The 20,285-nt window shown below is 43.6% G+C and overlaps 1 protein-coding gene across 5 annotated transcripts; it reads left to right on the forward strand.

Annotated features, from left to right (window-relative positions):
- Positions 1–615: 615 nt before the first annotated feature.
- On the forward strand, positions 616–20,242 carry cap2 (cyclase associated actin cytoskeleton regulatory protein 2). 5 transcript variants are annotated; one of them, XM_042075738.1, is made up of 14 exons: positions 616–1,041; positions 1,783–1,964; positions 5,431–5,555; positions 5,804–5,904; positions 7,376–7,453; positions 12,406–12,552; positions 13,729–13,814; positions 14,214–14,319; positions 16,451–16,634; positions 16,810–16,988; positions 18,118–18,241; positions 18,440–18,522; positions 18,642–18,782; positions 18,934–20,242. In XM_042075738.1, the coding sequence occupies exons 3-14, from the start codon at positions 5,441–5,443 to the stop codon at positions 19,015–19,017; spliced, it is 1,428 nt and encodes a 475-aa protein (XP_041931672.1). In that variant the 5' UTR covers positions 616–1,041; positions 1,783–1,964; positions 5,431–5,440; the 3' UTR covers positions 19,018–20,242. The 5 variants fall into 5 exon arrangements, with proteins under 5 accessions (XP_041931672.1, XP_041931673.1, XP_041931674.1 ...); XM_042075739.1 differs by having other exon boundaries at positions 5,437–5,555; XM_042075740.1 differs by lacking the exon at positions 1,783–1,964 and having other exon boundaries at positions 5,437–5,555.
- Positions 20,243–20,285: the final 43 nt, after the last annotated feature.

The following is a 20,285-nucleotide window of genomic DNA, read 5'->3' on the forward strand; positions in this document are numbered from 1 at the left end:
ATGCCATTGATCACTGCCTCGCCATGTTGGCCTAGTTTTACTGCAGATCCTTAAAACACCAGTTTGGTCCAGACGTCACCCTCACAAGCATCTCAAAATGGCAGATGTGTGTCCACAGGCTGGTCAATAATTCAGAGACTTCCTAATCAATAAGAAATGCCAGTAGGCTGAACTATCTCAATGATATCTTGGCTGGTCACCGACTATTTCTGTCAACTGTAACATGACACACTTAGGCCTACTTTTACACGAGCAGACACACACACACACACAAACGCAGAATGACACAGCATACACACTCTTTCCATTCTTCATCAATGTCACCCCAGAGACAGTCCCACCAGAATTAGGGCAGCAAAAACTGAAAGAACATGCAGGCTTAGCAGACATGTTGTGATTACCTCCCACCCCCACCCCTCTGAATAAATGTGGACTTAAATTGACCACATGATCCCATACAGATCTCTTAGTAGGTTAATATATCCAAAACATACCAAATACCTCAAGATAAACATGGTCTTAATTTAGACAGGGGAGGGAGAGGCACGCGCAACGTACCTGTTATGTTTATTGGCTAAACTTCTGTCTAAATAAAACAAATATTACTACGTCAGAGGTCTTCTTTAAGTTTCACCGAACAGTTTAGTGCGTAGAAATTCAGTCAAGAGCAGCAGTCGGTGTCAAATGTATGGTCGCGCTATAATTTACCTTCCCCTGTCGTGTAACCGTTGATTAGGCTACACGCTCCAGAATTACGCTTTTTCAGCGGCGCTCAACGATACGTAGAGAGAGAGAGGCAGAGACAGAGAGATAGAAGGAGACGGGACGTCGTCTGGGAATTATCCCTGTGTGTTTCCCCGGTCCTCTCGCAGGTTCACTGATGTTGCTTTATTTGGAAGTCCCGGAAGCGTTTGCTGCCCTGCTCAGTTGACTGACAAGAAGGCTTGGGGAAGGGACGCGCAGGGACCAGCTCGTTTGAGGACGTCTGGGAACAAGAAACAGAAATACAACACTGCCGTAATAACATTGAAGAGAACACAGGTAAATAAACTTTATTTAATTATGGCAACCTCCTGAACCAAATAGTTGAGACAAGGATTCGATGGCGCGAGAGAGAGCGGGTGACTGGCGCGCTCCACTGAAACATGCGTGTATTGTGTGAGGAGACATTTGCTGTGTGTGCAGTTAAACAGAAGACACATCAGTAACAACAAAGGTTCGAACAAAAAGCCTTTTCATTTTCCATTCGTTTTCTCTCGTTATTGTGTAGCCTCTTTTTGTCCACAATCCATGGGGCTAGTTACATCACTGCGGAGGTAGATAGCAGGGTTCTTACAGCACCTGTCACGTTTCCCACTGAGGTTTAGATAGACCATGATAAATCAGAGCCACTACGTAAGATTTTTTGTCCACATTATTGGACATAAGGAAGATATCCTTCTAAAATACATAGAAGGTGTAAGGCTGTAAACACATACAATCTGTGTCTTTCTCAGGGAAATCACTGCTCAACACTTGCAATGCTGTGGTTCATTAATGTTAGTAGCCTAATCACTGAAGTGTAGGAGCCTAATAATTATAGTTGGTGTTTTTTGTCAGTTATTGTTAAGGTATTATGCAATTCAACATATATGTATGTCAGAAATTTTAGTTATGTGATTGTGCGAGGCCATTCTCTCACCTTGATGGATACTGTGTGTGGGCCCTACCTCAGTGGCTGGTCTCCCAATGTGTGGTTGAATGCGTCTCTCTGCGCATGTGTGTTTTTGTCTCCCACTTCAGACGCCTCATATAGCCCAAATATCAGATGGCAGTCTTGAACCCAGTTACATGCTTGGCCTGAAGGTCTGTGTCAATCTACTGTAAACTATCTGAAGAGAGGCATCACTGTAAGAGCATCTGAAAGAAAACCAAGAGGAGACACTCTAAAGCATCCAAACACTTTTGGATAAAGTTGGGAATAAGTAAAGATTTTGTCCTTTCATTTCTAGTTCCTGGAAATTGATTGGTGATTTTATCACATCTAGCTTGATTTGACAAGATGAAGATGTAGGCTAGTCATGGACTTACCTTACCCAAAAGTCAGGATTCATCATGCAACTGTATCCACAATTCATGGATACTTATCCAATAAAAGGTTTCATGGTCTAAACAATGTGGGGTTTATTTTCAGATTAAGTGTTATTTAATTATTTTTGAACAGTGATTACGATAGTACACGTGATATGATTTAGACACACTATTACAGTAAACTACAGTAAATATCTTTAGTGTGTGTGGTCAAAATAAGGCATTTGAGGACATAAACTTTGAAATGTTTCACTCTTTTCTGATATTTGATCGATCAAACAACAAAAAATAACCCACAGATTAATTGGCTCTGAAAATAATCGTTAGTTGCAGCCCTGTAGTCAAATAGATTACAATCCACTTATTTCATGGTCCAGTTGGTTAGTCTGAATCTGGGGTTTTGAGGAAATATGTTTTGCATCTGTATGAGAATGAGTTAGAGAAATATGTTTTCTTATGTAAATATGACACTAGCCACTTACCCTTACCCACATGGGTTTCTGAGTTGCATGGCAGTGTGCTGAGGCCTCACTTAAATGCTCCCATTCTCACTGACGACTCCCTGTGCCAGATAGCCACTGTGTTTATTGTATAGTTTCTGTAGAATGGACGAACATAGCTGAGACTGAACTGTAGATCAGAAAGTAGGCCTACATCCAGCATCCGGAGCAGAAGACATTGAGCAGGCTCTTAATGGCCAGATGCCACAGTGAGGCAGAATGGGGTATTGTGAGTGGTGAGTGTAGGGTTAGGCCTACAATGTCACACCCATCACTGTCTTTAGTTATTGGACTTGGACTCCTCTTGTTTCTCTCTCTCTCTCTCTCTCTCTCTCTCTCTCTCTCTCTTTCTCTTTATGTGTGTGTGTGTGGGTGTGTGTGTGTATGTGATTGCAGAAATAGTTGGTGAGGCCCACCTCTGGTATTTGACATGGCCTGGCGAATTCTCCAGAGATCACACCGATGATGTGTTGCTTTCCACATTGGGTCACTATTAATTATCACTGGCTCTGGCTCTCTCTCTTTCATTCTCTCTTCTTTTGTGTGAGTGTATCTGTCTATGTGATGGAGAGAGAGAGAGAGAGAGAGAGATTTAATGCGCTTTTTTGTATTTTCAATATATTTTTCTAAATATTATGTAACAGTGATATATTAAGGACAGTATTTTTACAGCGTCACTTAAACTCCACATACAGTGTCACCGTTTCCTGCCCCACTGTGATTGCACTGCAGTGTCATGGCTGTTGTATTCACCCTGGACAAGCTAGGGTTGCTAAGTTAATATAGCATGTTCTGCAGAAATTCTTGTATGATTTAGGAATTAGGAGCAGCAAATCTGTTGTTCAGTGTTGATGCTGTATATTTCTGCCATCCAGCAAATAGTACTTGTTCTAGAACAGCATCATTAACCCTTAAAGGTGTACCGTCACTCCGGAGTGATGGGAATGTTGGAAAATTGACGTTCTAAAGAATATCTGGGTTCATTGAATTCAACCAGAGCCGTATAAATATCTATACGGCTCTGAATTCAACATAGAATTTTAGAACCTTCAATTGTTGCGGAACGGACTCTCATGTTGGAATGTTTAAAAACCCGCACCAGAGACGGTTGATAATTATATATTAAGGATCTTTGCCCGCACCTTTAAGGCTTAATAGAATATTCCATATAGAAACAGAATGTTTATGTGACTTGTTTCCTAAAATACCTCAAATGGACTCTAAATGACACAAATGAACTAAATGTTCAGGTTATGTTTTGTTAATAATTCCATAAAGAACCTCAGAATGTTGCACTTGAGCATTTGATTAGATGTGCCAGCTTCTGATGGGCATGTTGTCATGTGAGACGCTCTGAATCTAAGTTATGAGACAGCCGTGGGCCTGGGGCTGGCGGAGAACTTCCCTGGGACGCCCCCAGCCTCCTCAGTCTGGAGTCCTGCTCCAGTTTCCTCTGGGGTGAAAACTCTTGTTCATGATATTCAACACAAGCATAAAATATGTCTGACTCACTAGAATGACATCACAGCGTAATTTTTTCACATTTTTCTTCCCTGTAGTTCAAGTCATCTCATTTCAGGTTATTTAGGTCAGCTTAACTTTGGTAGCCTGGAATAGTTGTAGCAGTTCTCATTATCCCAAGGTGCCTTACAAAAGTCTCAAGATATCTCAAGAGCAACCTTAAAGTAATGATGGCCAGACATAACATGAAATCAGGAGTGAAACCTTAAAGCTGGCCCATGGGGGAAAAGCTTGTGCAAACTCTGAACTGTGGACCTGATGCTTCTCTTTGAGGTTCTACAAGGGCCTCTTGGTTAGCAAAGATTTACAGGGGTTCAACTCCATTTATCTTTTCATCTTTATGATGGCCAAATAGACGTGTCAGAAATTGGAAAAAGAGCCCATAAACTCAAGAGCCCATGAAGAGCCAATCCATTTCTGATGAGGGACGGTAGAGAGAGGCCCTCAGTGGCCCACTCTGTCCTTGCTCCTGGGCAAGAGTTGTGCTAGTGATGAATAATGGAGCCGGTCTCCTCTGAATTATTCAGCTGTCCCAGAAGGGGAGCCCTCTCCTCTCTCTGCTGTGACTCTGCTCACCTGGAGAAAGTCCCAGGAGGGCACAGAGAGACCCATCAGCAGTCTGCTGTCCTGCTGTCACATGTAGTGTGTGTGTGTCTGTGTGTCTTTGTGTGTGTGCATCTCTCTCCCTGTGAGGTTTTATTCCGCTCCCTCTAGTTTAGCTGAGATATGCGGGCTATGCTCGCTGCATATTTCCTCCCTGGGGAAGGTCTTTCCCCATGTTGGCCACGGTTGGTGTTCTGACAGGAGAGGTTTGTGATGGATGAAGTTAGTGGAATGGTGTTTATTTCTCAGAGATGCTGCCTGTCACGAGTCAGCCAAGAGCACCTGAAGGTTGCATGTTTTCACTGGAACAGATAGATTTCAGTGATTTGCATCATAAGGACTCTAAAAGATGGGTGCACTGGTGGCACTGTTGTGTGCAGAGTGTGTGTGTGTGTGTGTGTGTGTGTGTGTTTGTGTGGTCTTTGCATGAGTGTGTGTGAGTGTCTCTGTGTGTGTATTTGTCTGTGTGTATTTGTACTTTAATTGACAACTGCACTTCTCTCATTAGATGAATATTCCAGAAGTGTCACCATGTTAAGAAGGGTCAGATTCATGTTCTGGGACAGAATGTGTATGTCTGTGTTTGTGTTTATGAATGTTTATTGGATTTTGGTTCTGTTTCTTATGTGAGTGTGTCTACATGTTTGTATGTCTGAGGTTCAACTGTGGAAGAGTTTAAAGTCTGGGCTTTAAGATGTATCACACACACAATATTCACACGTCATCGCTTTTGTAGACGCAGAAGCATGGAGACGCTCGTAGACCGCCTGGAACAGGCTGTGATTCGCTTGGAGGAGGTGTCTGTCAAGTTACAGGACCGAGGCATGGCCAATGGAGACATGGTGAATGGAATAAATGGAGGTGAGTGAACTCCCGCCTCCACCTGAAGCAGGCCAGCAAACTGATCTCTTTAAAAAAGATTTTGTAGAATTTTTGTAGAACCTCATTTGTTGTTCTTCACTTCTTGATCTGCTCTCTTCTTCACCCCACTTTTCTCCCTTTTCTCCATTCTTTCTTTCCTCTCCATCTCTCCATTCCTCCGCTTCTTCATTTCCATCCTCCCCCTCTTTCTCCTCTCCTCCTGTCCTCATCGTCCCTTCATGCCACAGTCTTGTCGGAGTGGATGGAGGCGTTTGATGTGCTCCTGAAGGGACCAGTGGCTGAGTATCTGAAGCACAGTCGAGCCATCGGGGACGATGTCGCCAAACATGTGAGTTCAAAAAAGAGAGAGATAAGGAGAATGATTAATAACCGAGAAGAGACAAACAGAGGGCTTTTTATGTACATACACACCATCTCTTAAAAGCAGAGTCTGCGATTCTGGCAAAAGGTTGTTTATTTGAGCTTGATAGCCAATCAGATTTACACCGCTCTCCTCTGTACTCCTTACGCAATCTGTCGATTGGCTGGAATTGTGCTGGAGTTTTTTGAGCACACTGCTAGACAGGTAGACGACTGTGAGGAGCAATTCAGTAAAACTGACAAAAAGGCAATTAAATTAGATTTGTGGACTCCCCTTTAAGCATTTTTCTTCATAACTGGACAAGCAAACAAAGATAAACCTTTCTGAGAGATTCAGACTGTCAAATGAGGTTGAATATGTGAGCTAAATAATCTTATTGTGTGTGTGTGTGTGTGTGTGTGTGTGTCTGTGTGTGTGTGTGTGTGTGTGTGTGTGTGAGTGTGAGTAAGACAAATATGTGTTATGCATAGTTGAGTCCTGTGCCACCGCCTTGGTAAAAACAGGTGATGGCCTGCTTGGTGCCAGCATTTGGTGGAGCTATTCAAAACACTGTCATGTTCTCTCCTCACACCAGCCCTGGATTCTTGCACACGGATTAGAGAAAGGGGACTCTCAACATTTACAATATTTTATTTCTCTCTCCTTGGCTCAAGTGTAAATCTTGGACAGAGGTTTTTCTGTCTCCCGGCCGGAGGAGCAGCTTTCTCAGATCTCTCGCTCTGTCTCTTGCTCTGACAGCACTGGATGAGGGGAAGGGGTGAGGGAGAGTTCAGTTGTATGTTTCTTTTTTCTTTGTTCAATCAGGCAGGCCTGCCTTTTAAGGTATTGTAAAGCCCTGCAATGGAGAACAGTTCCACTCTCTCTCTCTCTGCGCAGAGCTCAGAGAGACCTCATCAAGAAGGAAGCAGACTGAGAAAAGAGAGTGAATGAGAAAAAAGACAGAGAGAGAGAGAGAGTTAGCATACAGAGAGAGAGACCGAGAGAGAGGGGGAGTATATAGAGAAAATGCATGCATAGAAAGCGAATTATGTCAAAATCATGTGTGAGGGAGAAAGATTTGGACTATGTCTCAAACCTCCCACTTGCACACTTCAAATACTTACATTTTAAGTATATTGTGCAGCTATTGGGACAATACTAACCATCGAAAAGTGGTCACAGAGGAGACCTGATAGGAGGAGAAAGAAGCTGATGTTTCAGAGTGAGGAATATAGTGAGAGTCATACATGCAGACAGAATGAATTAGTTAATAGTGGGGAGGGGTTTTCAGACACACACACACACACACACACACACACACACACTACACACACACACTACACACGGGGGAAGAATGGATTATCAAGCTCATGCAAATCTCAGTGGCATGTTTTTGGTAATTCATGGTTTTTATTTGTTTTTATGTCAAATTGTGTTGGTGTGTTTGTTTACTTAACAGGCCGAGATGGTAAACAGTGCTCTGCAAGTGGAGAGAGCCTTCCTCAAGATGGCCAGCACACACCAGGAGCCAGCTCAGGTGTGTTTTGTGTGCATGTGTGTTTGTGCGTGTGTGTCTGTGTACGAGTTTTAAGAGTGCACACTGCCCATACTGCAGATGTACTTGTCACTGACCATTCTGTACGTATTTCCTGTCGACACAATGTCTATTCTAGACTAGCACTGATATTCTATGACAGGACATTCCTTCATGTAACTCCTTGTCCATGCTGAACAGACATTCCAACATCCAGCAGAATTGCACATTTCCTTCTACTGCCTCAAGATAATTAACGGCTGTTGGCCTCTATCTACATAAACATAAAGAATGATCTCTGCTGCTCCTATATATATCAGGTACTCTACCTCACAACTACACATGGTACTGGGCGTTGCTGTCATTGCCCTCATCTCCAGCAGGATGGTGCATCCTCCCCAAGTTACAGTGTTATATTTCCCATGCAGGGCATTCATATTTGGTCATCCAGTTTCCCATAATCCACGGCTCGGACTCTTGTGTTTAAAGCATGAGTCCTCTCCGCTCTGGGGGCAGCCATGCGTTCTGTACACACAGGGATTATCTCGGCTTGCAAAGAGAACCGCCAATGCACCACATTCCCAATGCATTCACACAGCCAGGGGAAGTGTGTGTGTGTGTGTGTGTATGTGTGTGTGTGTGTGTGATGTCATTCCATCGGAGCGCGATGTGCTGTGTCCGGACTGGCTGACCAAAGGGCGAAAGTCCAAACAGGAAGTGATTAGCTCCTCTCTCGTGGGTCATTGGATGTTGCATTGGCCCCTCGGCAGGGGTCAGCGATTCCTAGTGCTGATCCCAGGTCAGAACTCTGGGCTTTGCAAGTCACAGCAAACGGTCCTCAGGATTCCCCCTCTATCTTCGAGACCTGGAAGAGAACAACACAAAACTGATGGTCATAAAATGTTTTGAGGAACTATGCTGGAAGATCACACAAATCATAAACTGAAAATATTGCCTAATTTTTTCAGATTTTTGGAGGTAGCTTCTGAATACTTTCGCAGGGTGAACTCTCTTTCTTTCTCTCTCTCTCTCTCTCTCTCTCTCTCTCTCTCTCTGTGTCTGTGTCTGTGTCTGTGTGTGTGTCTGTGTCTGTGTGTGTGTGCCAAAGAAATGGGTGTGTGCATGTTTGAACACTGGTGACGTTCCCAGCATAGTGTGCAAAAGAACAGAGTGAGAATGAGATTCTGAGAGAGAGGAAGAGAGAGTCTGTTAACCCAGGACAGATAGACAGTAACGCCCCCCCCCCCCCTCTCTGCTCAACCGTGAAAAGGGGAAGGGGGTTGAGGTCTTACAGGACACAGCCTCAGTGCACCCTCAGGCACATCAGGCTCTCAGTGCACCCTGCATTACATTGACCCCGTAAAGTTACAAGTTACAAGTAAAACAATTTAGTAAAACAAGCAGGAAATTAACAGAAAATATGTTGACCTAACAAAAAGGCGTTTTTAAAAAATACACACATTCCTGAATGGTAAGGAATCATACACGTGTAACTCAGTCGTATATCAACATTTCTGCCTAGTTGTATGATTGTAAACACTAGTTTGTCTCACCATCCAGGCACTAAGCCAACTGAATTCCCTTGTTTGGCTTGAGGCCAGTGATACCAACCGCCAGGATAAGCCTTTGACTTTCCAACCACAACAATATTGATTCCAACACCAAAGCAAGTCCAGCCAAGGAGTATGAATTAAGTGCAGGCTGAATTTCATGGCACAGTAATGTGTCACACATGGGTGCATGCCTTTATAATTAAGTGATGTATGGGAGTACATGTATTTGACCCGTGCTGCTTGATTCTCCAACAGTGAATAGCTAATAGCTGAGGGTCACTCTGCATTCAGGTACAGCCCTGGAGTAATGTGCTGTCTCATGAGTCTTTGGTCACTAAGTTTAACGACTAAGATACAAGGGTGGGTGGTCACCTCTCATGGTAGAGAGAGAGTGTCTGAAGCACAGAGGAGAGTGTTTGTTTTTCAACGGTGTGGAGTTTGCCTGGGAACAGCTCTACACCCTCCTCCTCTCTGTCTCAGACTCCGTGCCCACTTTGTGTTTGTGTGTGTCTCTCTCTCTCTGTGTGTGTGTGTGTGTGTGTGTCTCTCTGTGTGTGTGTGTGTGTGTGTGTGTGTGTGTGTGTGTGTCTCTCTCTGTGTGTGTGTGTGTGTGTGTCTGTGTGTGTGTGTCTCTGTGTGTGTGTGTGTGTGTGTGTGTGTGTGTGTGTGTGTGTGTTTGTGTGTGTGTGTGTGTGCGTGTGTTAGTGGAAGAACTCCAGTGACTCATATCAGACCTTTCTCCTGAATTCACAGCACTGCCATCACACACAACTGCTCACAGACGCACACTCCATCATGCACAGCGCATATCCACAAATGCATTTCATCTTGTTAATGGACACTGATAGTACTTCTACAGATTTCACAACACACACTCACACAGACCACCAAACATACTCTTATACACTTCTGTATACAGATGCCATCTACTCTCTCTCTTTCTCTCTATCTCCCCTTCACTCATATTCACACACACACACACACACACACACACACACACACCCACCCACCACACACACACACACACACACACACACACACACACACACAGAGTGTATGTTTAATCCAGACCCTTGGACACTCAGGAGAAGAAAGTACCCTTACACACACCGATGTAATCACACACTAACAGGGCCATTCTCTCCATGTGCTCGTGCCTGCACTCTGTGACTTTTTATGGGCATGTTCTATATTTGTGTCTGTGTAGCTGCAGTGGGGTCACGTGAGCGTTGCTGGATCCATCTTCTCCGTGTGTGTGTGTGTGTGTGTCTGTGTGTTCACTCAGTTTGCAGCTGTTACTTGACCCCCCACCCCGTCCAGACTCTCACAGCCACACACAGTCACACACACACACACACACACACATACACGCTCCCACACGCTCCACAACGTCTCATGTGGGTCGTCACCTCGTAAAGCACCACTCATCTCTCTCATCACTGGAGCTGGAAGGGTTCTCATCATCAGTGGATGCTCAGACGATGCTGGTGGTTTACTTGTCAATCGGTTTAAGACATCAAATTATGTCAGAACTTGAAACAGCCTCTCAGGTCATCCACTAAATTCTCTCGATTGTAATCTCTATCCCTTACTCTCTCTCTCTCTTCCTCCTTCTCTCTCATTCATGGTCTGTTCATCAGATGTGTGTTTATGCTACTCCTCCCCCATTCCTGAAATGGCCCAGTGATAAGACTTCTATTTCAGTCTCATTCTGTGTGTGTGTGTGTGTGTGTGTGTGTGTGTGTGTGTGTGTGTGTGTGTGTGTGCGTGTGTGTGAGAGAGAGAGAGGTCTCAGAGTATGTGAAACTTCTTACCATTCCCAAAATGGCCACCTCTGTTTTTATTTACCTACTACCCCTGTCTGTCTTTGATGTTGTTGATAAGAGCGACAGCAGTGATTGGTTCAGCAGATCAGTATAATCTGTGTAATTGTCTCTCCCTATGAAAAGAAGAGGTGTGTGTGAGTGGTAGTGGATGAACCATGTTTTTGAGACAGTGAAGAACCTCGCTCTTGTGTCCGGGTGAAGGGCGTTTTCACACACAGTCAGCAGCTGGTGACAGAGGAGCCATTATCAGCAGCAATGAAAATCATGTGTGTGTCATTGGGGAGGAATTAAATTTGAAAACGAGAAAAAAAGATGCATCTTTCCATGTCATTCTTTCTCTTACTCTCTTTATCTCTCTCTCTCTCTCCCTCTCTGTCTCCATCACTCTCTATGTCTATTTCTCTTCTACCCACAAACACATACATGCATATTTCACATGATGTTTATTGCAGCACATTAAGTGGCATGGCAACTACTTCACTTATCCAGATAAGAAAAGTCCTGCAATTTTAGTTGTCAGTGTATGGATGTGAGTGCATATATTTGTACAAAAGTGTGTGTGTGTACGCTTGTTCGTGTGGGTGCGTATATGCACGTGTGTGTGTGTGTGTGTGTGTGAATGAGTAAGAGTGTGTTTGTGTTGGTCCTGAACACTGTGTAAAAGGTAAATTGTAAACAGAGGGCTTGAGTGTGGCCTTACAAGGCCAGAGGGATCTCCCAGCCAGTGGAGGAATGCTGGGTGGGGGTGGGGTGGGGTGCAGGGTTGTTCTGGAAGTTTCAATGGAAAAAAAGTCCTTCTATTATATCCCTGCGTCACGGTCATTTAGTAGGCTATGGCCCTGCTCGGGTCATTCTGCAGCTGAACCATGCATCAGCAGGGAAAGTGGTCCTTAGCAACTCACTCATACAAATACACACACACACACACACACACACACTCACTCACTCACTCACTCACTCACTCACAAACAGCACATCTATAGCAGCACAGAGAGGGAACAGCACTCATACACAAATACCTGTGCAAAAAAACAACTGAATCTCAGATATGCTCAGAAACCCTAGAAAGAATCATCACTGCTGGCATCACCATGGTGATAGTCTGAACTCACTCAGCTTTGTGTGGTGGAGTGATGGTGGCATGTTTGAACAGTGTCTCCCATTAACCCTTAAAGGTGTAGGTTTTTGAACATTCTAAGTTCCGCAACAATTGAAGGTTCTAAAATTCTATGTTGAATTCAATGAACCCAGATATTCTTTAGAACGTTCATTTCCCAACATTCCCGTCACACCGGTGTGACGGTACTCCTTTACGGGTATAAATAAAGAATGGAATAAATCCAGTGGTCAGTGAGAAGGCAGCTAAATACATAAATGCATTCCTGGAAACTACAGGGCATGCACCTGGCCAGGAATGAATTCCTGAAACATTTTGTTGAACGTTTTATATACTCATATTTATATCTCTTCTTCCATTCCTCCATTCCTTCCTCCCTGTCCTTTTCTTTCTCTCATCTCCTCTCGGCTCTTCCTTCCTCTCCTTACCTCCCTCCTGTCTTTTCCTCTGGCTCTCAAGCAGACGGAGCTAGCTGACCTGTTGCGGCCGCTCTCTGAGAAGATTCAGGAGGTGCAGAGCTTCCGAGAGAAGCACCGCGGCAGCAACTTCTTCAACCATCTGTCAGCTATCAGCGAGAGCATCCCGGCCCTTGGTTGGGTGGCCATAGTAAGACCCTCACAGCTGCATGCTGCGCTGTTGGTAGTGTTGTGATTTAGCTGGTAGCATGGATGAGGAAGTTGGAAATATCCTCACCCCCAACAACATGCCAAGACACCTCCTGTGGCTCAAGGTAGTGTAACTGGTCGAGCAAAGAGGCAGCCACGCCAAGGCCGTAGGTTTGATACCTCTGTGGTATACATGCTGATGGAACTGTATGCTTGCAGTATACTGTACTATATAAAAGCATCTGCTAAATAGATGAATGAATGTGATACAACCAGGCTGCAGCAGATGGTGTGTAGTCCATCATTATCCACTATTAGGCAACGGTATACCTAAACGTATGGTCATATACCAGAACAGCTGACTGTGCCCAGACATCATGGCCAAACCAGGAAGACAGAAGAGTGCTTAGATTTTAGGTGAACATTTTGTATAGACACAAAAGGCTCTACATATAGAAGATGTTTTATGACTACTGAAAAAGCTTACTGGCCCATGTAATGGATTCCGAAAGAGATCTGTTTGAGATTGTTGTTGTATAAGCACAAGTGTCGTTAGTCTTTAGAGTGCAGTTCAGAACCTGTTGTTTTTCTTGCTCCGCAGAACCTCACCCCTTTAGATCCCTAAAACCCAGTGAGATAAAAAGAAAACTGTGTATAGTTCTGTTTACACAGCCACAGCAGCCAGGGCTGTTGACTGGGACAAAGCAGCTTCAGACCAGCGCTAGTGGACCTGGGATGGAGCTCTGGATTCTGTCACAAACTCAGGCCACAAGCCGGCTCAGATAACTCATCTCTGGGCCGTTTGGGAAAAAAATATTCCCAATCCCTCCCTGTGTCCGCACCCTCTGCATTTACATTGGGAGATCTGGCCTGCTGGGTGATATACTGTCGGCGCTCCCAGACTCACCGGCCCTGAGCTGCCGACACACTCAGCTGATAGGGATCTGTTATTTGGACATCCGTGTGGGGACGGACTGGAGAAAGTACACACACCTTCAACAGACCCACTCTCTCTGTGGCAGTTTTGTGACCTGTCTTTATCATCTGTCTTTCGTTTCGTCCTTTTCACTCTATTTCTTTCTATTTCTGTTTGTCTCACTGACTTGCGCTCGCTCTCTCTCTCTCTCTCTCTCTCTCTCTCTCTCTCTCTCTCTCTCTCTCTCTCTCTCTCTCTCAGGGTCAAAAGCCAGGCCCCTATGTGAAAGAGATGAATGATGCAGCCATGTTCTACACCAACAGAGTCCTGAAGGACTACAAAGACTCGTGAGTGTCACTGTTTCACTGGTTTGGGAACAGGAAATATGCACTTTAGTGTCAAAATGAGAATTACTTTGAAACAACAAGCACTATCTTAGATATGTACGCTCTCATTAAGCTTTAGTTGACATGCAAGTTACCTTTTTAAAATGTATAGATGTAAGGTATATTATGAAATGCAGCCATCTTCTACACCAACAGAGTCCTGAAGACATACAAGTTACTTTTAAAAATGTATAGATATACAGTATATTAGAAAATATGTTATGGACAGAGTGCTATTAGTATACTGAACATATGTTTTGTTGTGTGACATACCAGTTTGGACAGAGACCAATTATATACCGTACTGTAAAATGTTTTGAGGAAGTAAGGCTAGTGAGGGTATGTTTGTGTGCCCCACAGTGATGCACGTCATGTGGACTGGGTGCACTCTTATCTTAGCATCTGGACTGAAATGCAGGAGTTCATCAAACTGTACCATGCCACTGGCCTTGCCTGGAGTACAACTGTAAGTCTTGCCAACAGTGTGTGTGATGAATATAAACACAACAAATATTTACTGTATGATTGTCTAAGCTTTGTCTATGTGCCATGCTACTTGAGGTGTGTGTGTGTACTGTATGTGTGCCACAGACAGACACTTGAGATGGCAAGATGGGGGTGGCTTAGTGTCAGCTGTCCCCCATGCTGTGAGGTGTCAGTGTGTGTGCTTGACTTTTGTGTGTGTGTGTGTCTGTGTGTGTGTGTGTGTGTGTTAAGGAGTGTGTGGTTAAGACAGGTGGTCCTCAGGGTCTTGTTCAATAGGGTTTCTTTTGGAGGAAATATACTCCGACAAAAGCCTACTGTGTCCCGGGATATCACACCTGCTCTCACACACACGCCACATGTAATCTAAACTGCCACACTGCTGTTCCATTCTCATTAGCCTACAAATACTACACACACACACACACACACACACACACACACACACACACACACACACACACACACACACACACACACACACTTAGACCAGGATAGAAGGATAAACAGCAGCACAGAGAGGGAACAGCACTCATACACAAAAACCTGTACAAAAACAACTGAACACACACCTCACTACACACATATCTCACTGCACACATATGCTTGACTAGATACAACGAAATAGCACATTCTAAAAAAAGAGAATAAACAAACAAAAGCCACACTTCACACTCTGTTCACAGACTGTATCAGTCCTTGTTACACACACACTCTTTGTTTCTCTCTGTTGCTCTCGGGGTTGGCTTTCTTCTGTTGGTTTGTTTGTTTGACTGATGAGTTCTGATGTCACAGTGCTCAGGTCAGAGGCCAAAGGGTGGATATGTGCAGACTACAACTGGTCGTGTGTGTGTGTGTGTGAGCGAGAGAGAGCAAGAGAGAGAGAGGGGGGGGGGGGGGTAGTCGGTTATTTTAAGGACATTTCTATGTTGGAGTACTTAATAGAAGTAAAGGAAGGTGTATTGCAAAGGGGATGTCTTTATACCATTGTTATACCCAATTTACCTGCCATTTGTAAGTTGATAAACTCAACTGAAAAAGTGGTGCTTATTCAGGAATAACTCCTGCAAATAAAATAAAAAAAACTGCAAATATACTGTACCGTTACCTCTGGAAACATTACTCGGAACAAAACAATTGTTGTTATTTTACACTAGTCATATAGTCAAAGAAGGCATCCAGTCTGTCAGTAACAGCTGTGTGTGTGTGTGTGTGTGTGTGTGTATGTGAGAGAGATAGAGAGAGTCAGATAGAGTGTGGGTGGGTGAGGCAGAGAGGCAGGGGGAGCACATTAGCTGGCTTCTGGACAGTTAACACCTGTTGCCTTGAGAAGGGTCATGTTAAGAGCAGCTCTTTAACCAAACACGTAGCTGAAAGAGGTCATTGTGTTGACAGTACTTTGAAAGCCAGACAAATGCTATCACAGTTTACCTCACATGAACATAAGAACCTAATACTGCAGTATACACACTCTGTGTCAACAGTATACAAATAATGTGGCTGTTCATGTAAATAAACATGTATACACACAAATACACAGACATGTGTAGGTATGTAAGTTAAGACACTAAGTGGCTAGAGGAAAAGCCCTTTTTGAGGCAGAACAAGAGGTCCCACAACTGCTTGAGTTTTGTTTGCTGCCTTGTACTCCCCCTGCAGGTGTGCTCAGATTACTGCAGTAGAAGTTATAGAAACAGCATCTCATCTGGAATACTTGGAGGAGAATTTCAGTGGATATGAAAAGGCATGTCTGTATAAACAGAACCTACAGTGATAGTAATATGACTAAGAACAGATATAGGTTAGAACACCAGTCAAGAGGAACCAATGTGAAGATTTAAATCTTCCATCATATACAGAATCCGTCTGTATCCATTTGTCTCTCTGCCCTATATCGCCCTCTGACTTAACTATATTCAGCACACACAAACACACACATTTTATCATTGCAATGAATTCTACCTCTATCTTATTAATTATCTCACAAAACAATATAACTAGTCAATGCGCATGGTGGGTACAGCACTAAGTATATGACCCGGGTCATCAGTGTCAGGTACTTGGGAATGACCACCCTTCTCTCTTCTTCTCTACCCCTGTTCCCCTCTCCTCAGGGTCCCATCGCCCCGGTCTCCCTGTCCGGCCCTGCTCCTGTAGGTCCTTGTCCCCCGCCTCCTCCACCACCCCCCGGCCCTCCGCCAGTCTTCACCGATGAGGAGGGACCCAAGCAGGGTGGCCCCTCTGCCCAGAGGTCAGCCCTGTTCGCCCAGCTCAACCAGGGAGCGGACATTACTAAAGGTGTGTCCAATGGGCTAATAGCAGCAGTAATGGAGGAAGAGGCGGGAGCTGCTATCACTAAGCTGCTGCAGTATGCCCTTGAGCCCATGCCTACCATGTTCATCCTGGCAATTAACAATTAACAGTGTTTACCGCGTCGTATTTCCTGAGCAGATGTGTTGTCGCTCTTTCTCAGTTCTGAAGCACGTGTCTGATGAGCAGAAGACCCATAAGAACCCAGGACTGCGGTCTCAGGGTGGACCACAGCAGGGGCAGCAGCAGCAGGCCTCGCCCGCTAAATCCAAAAACCAGAGGAAGAAACAGAACAAGAAGCACCCCCCTGTGCTGGAGCTGGAGGGGAAGAAGTGGAGAGTGGTGTGTGCAGCAGAACATCACATAACTCACACTGTCAGCTTTGTCATCCTGAGGCTCTTTCTCACTGCCTCAGACCTCATTTCACCATGGGAATAAGCAGTGGTTAAAGTGGGATTTGGCAGGTGTGGGAACCCTAAAATCCAGTGTCGGTGCAACAGGGAAAAATGACTCACCGTTGGACAACATATTGAGTATCGTGGTGTAGCAATACTTTTTGGACAAGAATTGCTAGCTTCTTGGTCACCTCTGTACACGCGAAAAATTTACTCACCATTTATTTTAACAATATCATTGCGCTATATCGTTGGTATGAAAGAATATATACTGCTCAAAGAAATTTAAGGGAACACTTCAATCATATACTGGATTGGTACTCTGACACTGTTTGGTTCTGAGCACAAGTAAAACCTTTGAGGCGAGTGTTTTATTTTGCAAGAACTGTCAGACATTCTGTGAATGTAGTTTGAGAATGGAGAAAAGGGTGGAAGGTTTCAAAAAATGTGTTTTAACAATTGTGGAAAACTGCAAGTGTTCCCTTAATTTTTTTGAGCAGTATATTTATTATTAATTTATCTGAGGTGGCGGAACTGTGTTCCAACCCCCCCCCCCCACCCCACACACACACACACACACACACACACACACACACACACACACACACACACACACACACACACACTTTAACCCCTGGGAATAAGGGAGGAGGGATGTGCAGAGATGACCCCAGCTGCACTAGAGTGTTGTCCAGCATAGCCACAGTACAAAACAGACCATTTAGAAACGCCATCTAGAAACAGGTTTTTGAATGACTTTTTGTGAATGAATTTTAGATGATCCTAACATTTTATCGGCACAGCACTACAAATGCTATTTCTTCTATGGTTCGCATTATATGAAAATAGTACATGTTGTGCTGACTGGTTCAACAATTGTAGAATGTTCAGCTATATTTGTTAATATCCATGGAGTTTTGGTTGCCCACAAATGTTCTCAGTTGGCTGCCACTGTGCAGATAAGCAGACAAGGCCAGTTGCTTGAGTGAATCTGGTGTGTTCCATGTTCCATGGTGTGTTCTGTCTCATGAATAGGAGTACCTGGTGTTCCATGGTGTGTTCTGTCTCATGAATAGGAGTACCAGGAGCAGGCCCATGATCTGGTGATAGCGGAGACAGAGCTGAAGCAGGTAGTTTATATCTTCAGCTGTAACAACTCGACAATTCAGATCAAAGGCAAGGTCAACTCCATCATCACAGGTAAGTGCTTGTTGCTCTATCTCAAAGTTATATACTGTGTGTGTGTATATATATATATATATATATATATATATATATATATATATATATACTGTACACACACACACATATACATATACATATATATATATACATATACATATATATATATATATGCAGTATGTGGTTCCTGAGTTTCTCTTACGTCTGTCTCCATAGATAACTGTAAGAAACTGGGCCTAGTGTTTGACAATGCTGTGGGAATCGTTGAAATAATCAACTCCAAAGACATTAAGATTCAGGTGAGCTTAGCAAAAATGTTTGGCAGGGAAATCTTACAGTAATCTTACGACAAGCATTTGTATAACATTTAACTCTGGATTGGCTGCAGTGGAGTGTCAATGGAGTTTCTTTTTGCTAGGTGATGGGGAAAGTACCCACCATCTCCATCAACAAGACAGAAGGCTGCCACGTGTACCTGAGCCAAGAGGCACTGGACTGTGAGATCGTCAGTGCCAAGAGCTCTGAGATGAACATCCTTATACCACAGGGCGATGATTATGTGAGTGTGGTTGTATAGAAAATGCAAGTAGGCCTGTGTTTGAGGGAGAAGATGTTTTATTACTTGACGCTTTTGAATGCAATAAATGAATTTCTTTCCTTGATAGTATTGAAATACACATTCTTTAATTTGACATGTTTGCGATTCACAGAGAGAGTTCCCAGTCCCAGAGCAGTTTAAGACCGTCTGGGACGGCTCCAAGCTGGTGACGGAGCCCACAGAGATGGCTGGCTGATCTGATGACTCTTCTCCCCACTCCTGGTCCGCATCTCTACAATCATCTCCTGTCCTCCTCCCTACTCCCCTTCTCTCCCAACTCACTGCACTTTTAATAGTAAACTCCGTCCAAGATCAGACCGACTGTGGTAAAAAAAGGGATTACAACACACAGACACCACTGCTTTAGATAGGTATTGGGTTGGAAATTGATCTAGGGTTTTACTGCCAAATGAAATTGTTTGAAAAGGGACATTTGGAGGTAAAATGTCCTCTTCAGATCCAGCCCGTACATAGCAATTGATATATTCCCTATAGGCACTTTCAATGCGTAGTTTGAGTATTATGAAAGGTCCCATTTGTCAAAACCATTGTAGTTATTTTTCATCTACCTGCATTTTATTTGTCTGCAATTATGATTGTGCTATACTCTTGACAAAAAAAATCTTCTTAATAATTGTAATGAGGCCTTTCTACCACTCATTGTTCAAAACCAGTTTCAGATTCAATTGGTCCACTGTTCTACATTTTCGCCCCATTTTTTAAAAAACAATTGATTCTCAGACATTTTTTATACATCATTTGATTGTGTGGATTTTTGTGTGCATTTTTTTATTTTACAAGTAGTTCTCATAATTTTTCGATTCAAGATTCAACCACAAAAGTTGCTGAGTGATGATCACTGAGAGAAATCTTTTGTGCCAAGGATGATACAGCATTGAAGAGTATCTGTTTTTTTAAGCAAGAAGTAGGGGTTATCAATTTTCAGTGGCAGATAGTTTTATCTCGACAAATGTAATGTTTTCATTGAGGTGTACCATCACTCACAATTTATTTGGCAAATTTTATAACTGTCAAGTCACTGGTTCTATATAGCAGACCAATTCTGAGGGGTAAGTTATGAAGTTGGCTCAACAAGTTAGCTGGCTAACTTTTGTGGTGTATTCCGGTAAGCAGAATTGACAAGTGATGGGCTCCATACAAATCTGGACAATGTATGAGAAATCCAATGCCTAAATCGTACTTATGAAAAAGCTGGATATGTGGTCTAGATAGGCACAGAAAAAAAGTCTAATTTGATTTTGTTTAATGACAGGATCATACCGGTTGGATATGTTGTGAAATGTGTTGAAAAGGAAAGCAGCAATTCACTATAATGCCACTATGATCACAAGTTCCCTGGTGTGTTGTGTCTGTCTGTTGCTTAAAATGCAAAAAAAAAAAAAAAAACTTAAATGACTTCACATACACACTGTACGCTTGTTGTCTATTGGAAACGTTACTCTA

The sequence above is a fragment of the Alosa sapidissima genome, chromosome 21, assembly GCF_018492685.1.
Source record: "Alosa sapidissima isolate fAloSap1 chromosome 21, fAloSap1.pri, whole genome shotgun sequence".
In the NCBI taxonomy this organism is placed as follows: Eukaryota; Metazoa; Chordata; class Actinopteri; order Clupeiformes; family Clupeidae; genus Alosa; species Alosa sapidissima.

Bases quoted from the DNA above. Each gene is read 5' to 3' on its own strand.
- cap2 (XM_042075738.1), top strand. From the start codon at position 5,441: ATGGAGACGCTCGTAGACCGCCTGGAACAGGCTGTGATTCGCTTGGAG. The intron at 5,556-5,803 runs GTGAGTGAACTC...TTCATGCCACAG, and splicing joins GGTGAATGGAATAAATGGAG to TCTTGTCGGAGTGGATGGAG. The intron at 16,635-16,809 runs GTGTGTCCAATG...GCTCTTTCTCAG, and splicing joins GGGAGCGGACATTACTAAAG to TTCTGAAGCACGTGTCTGAT.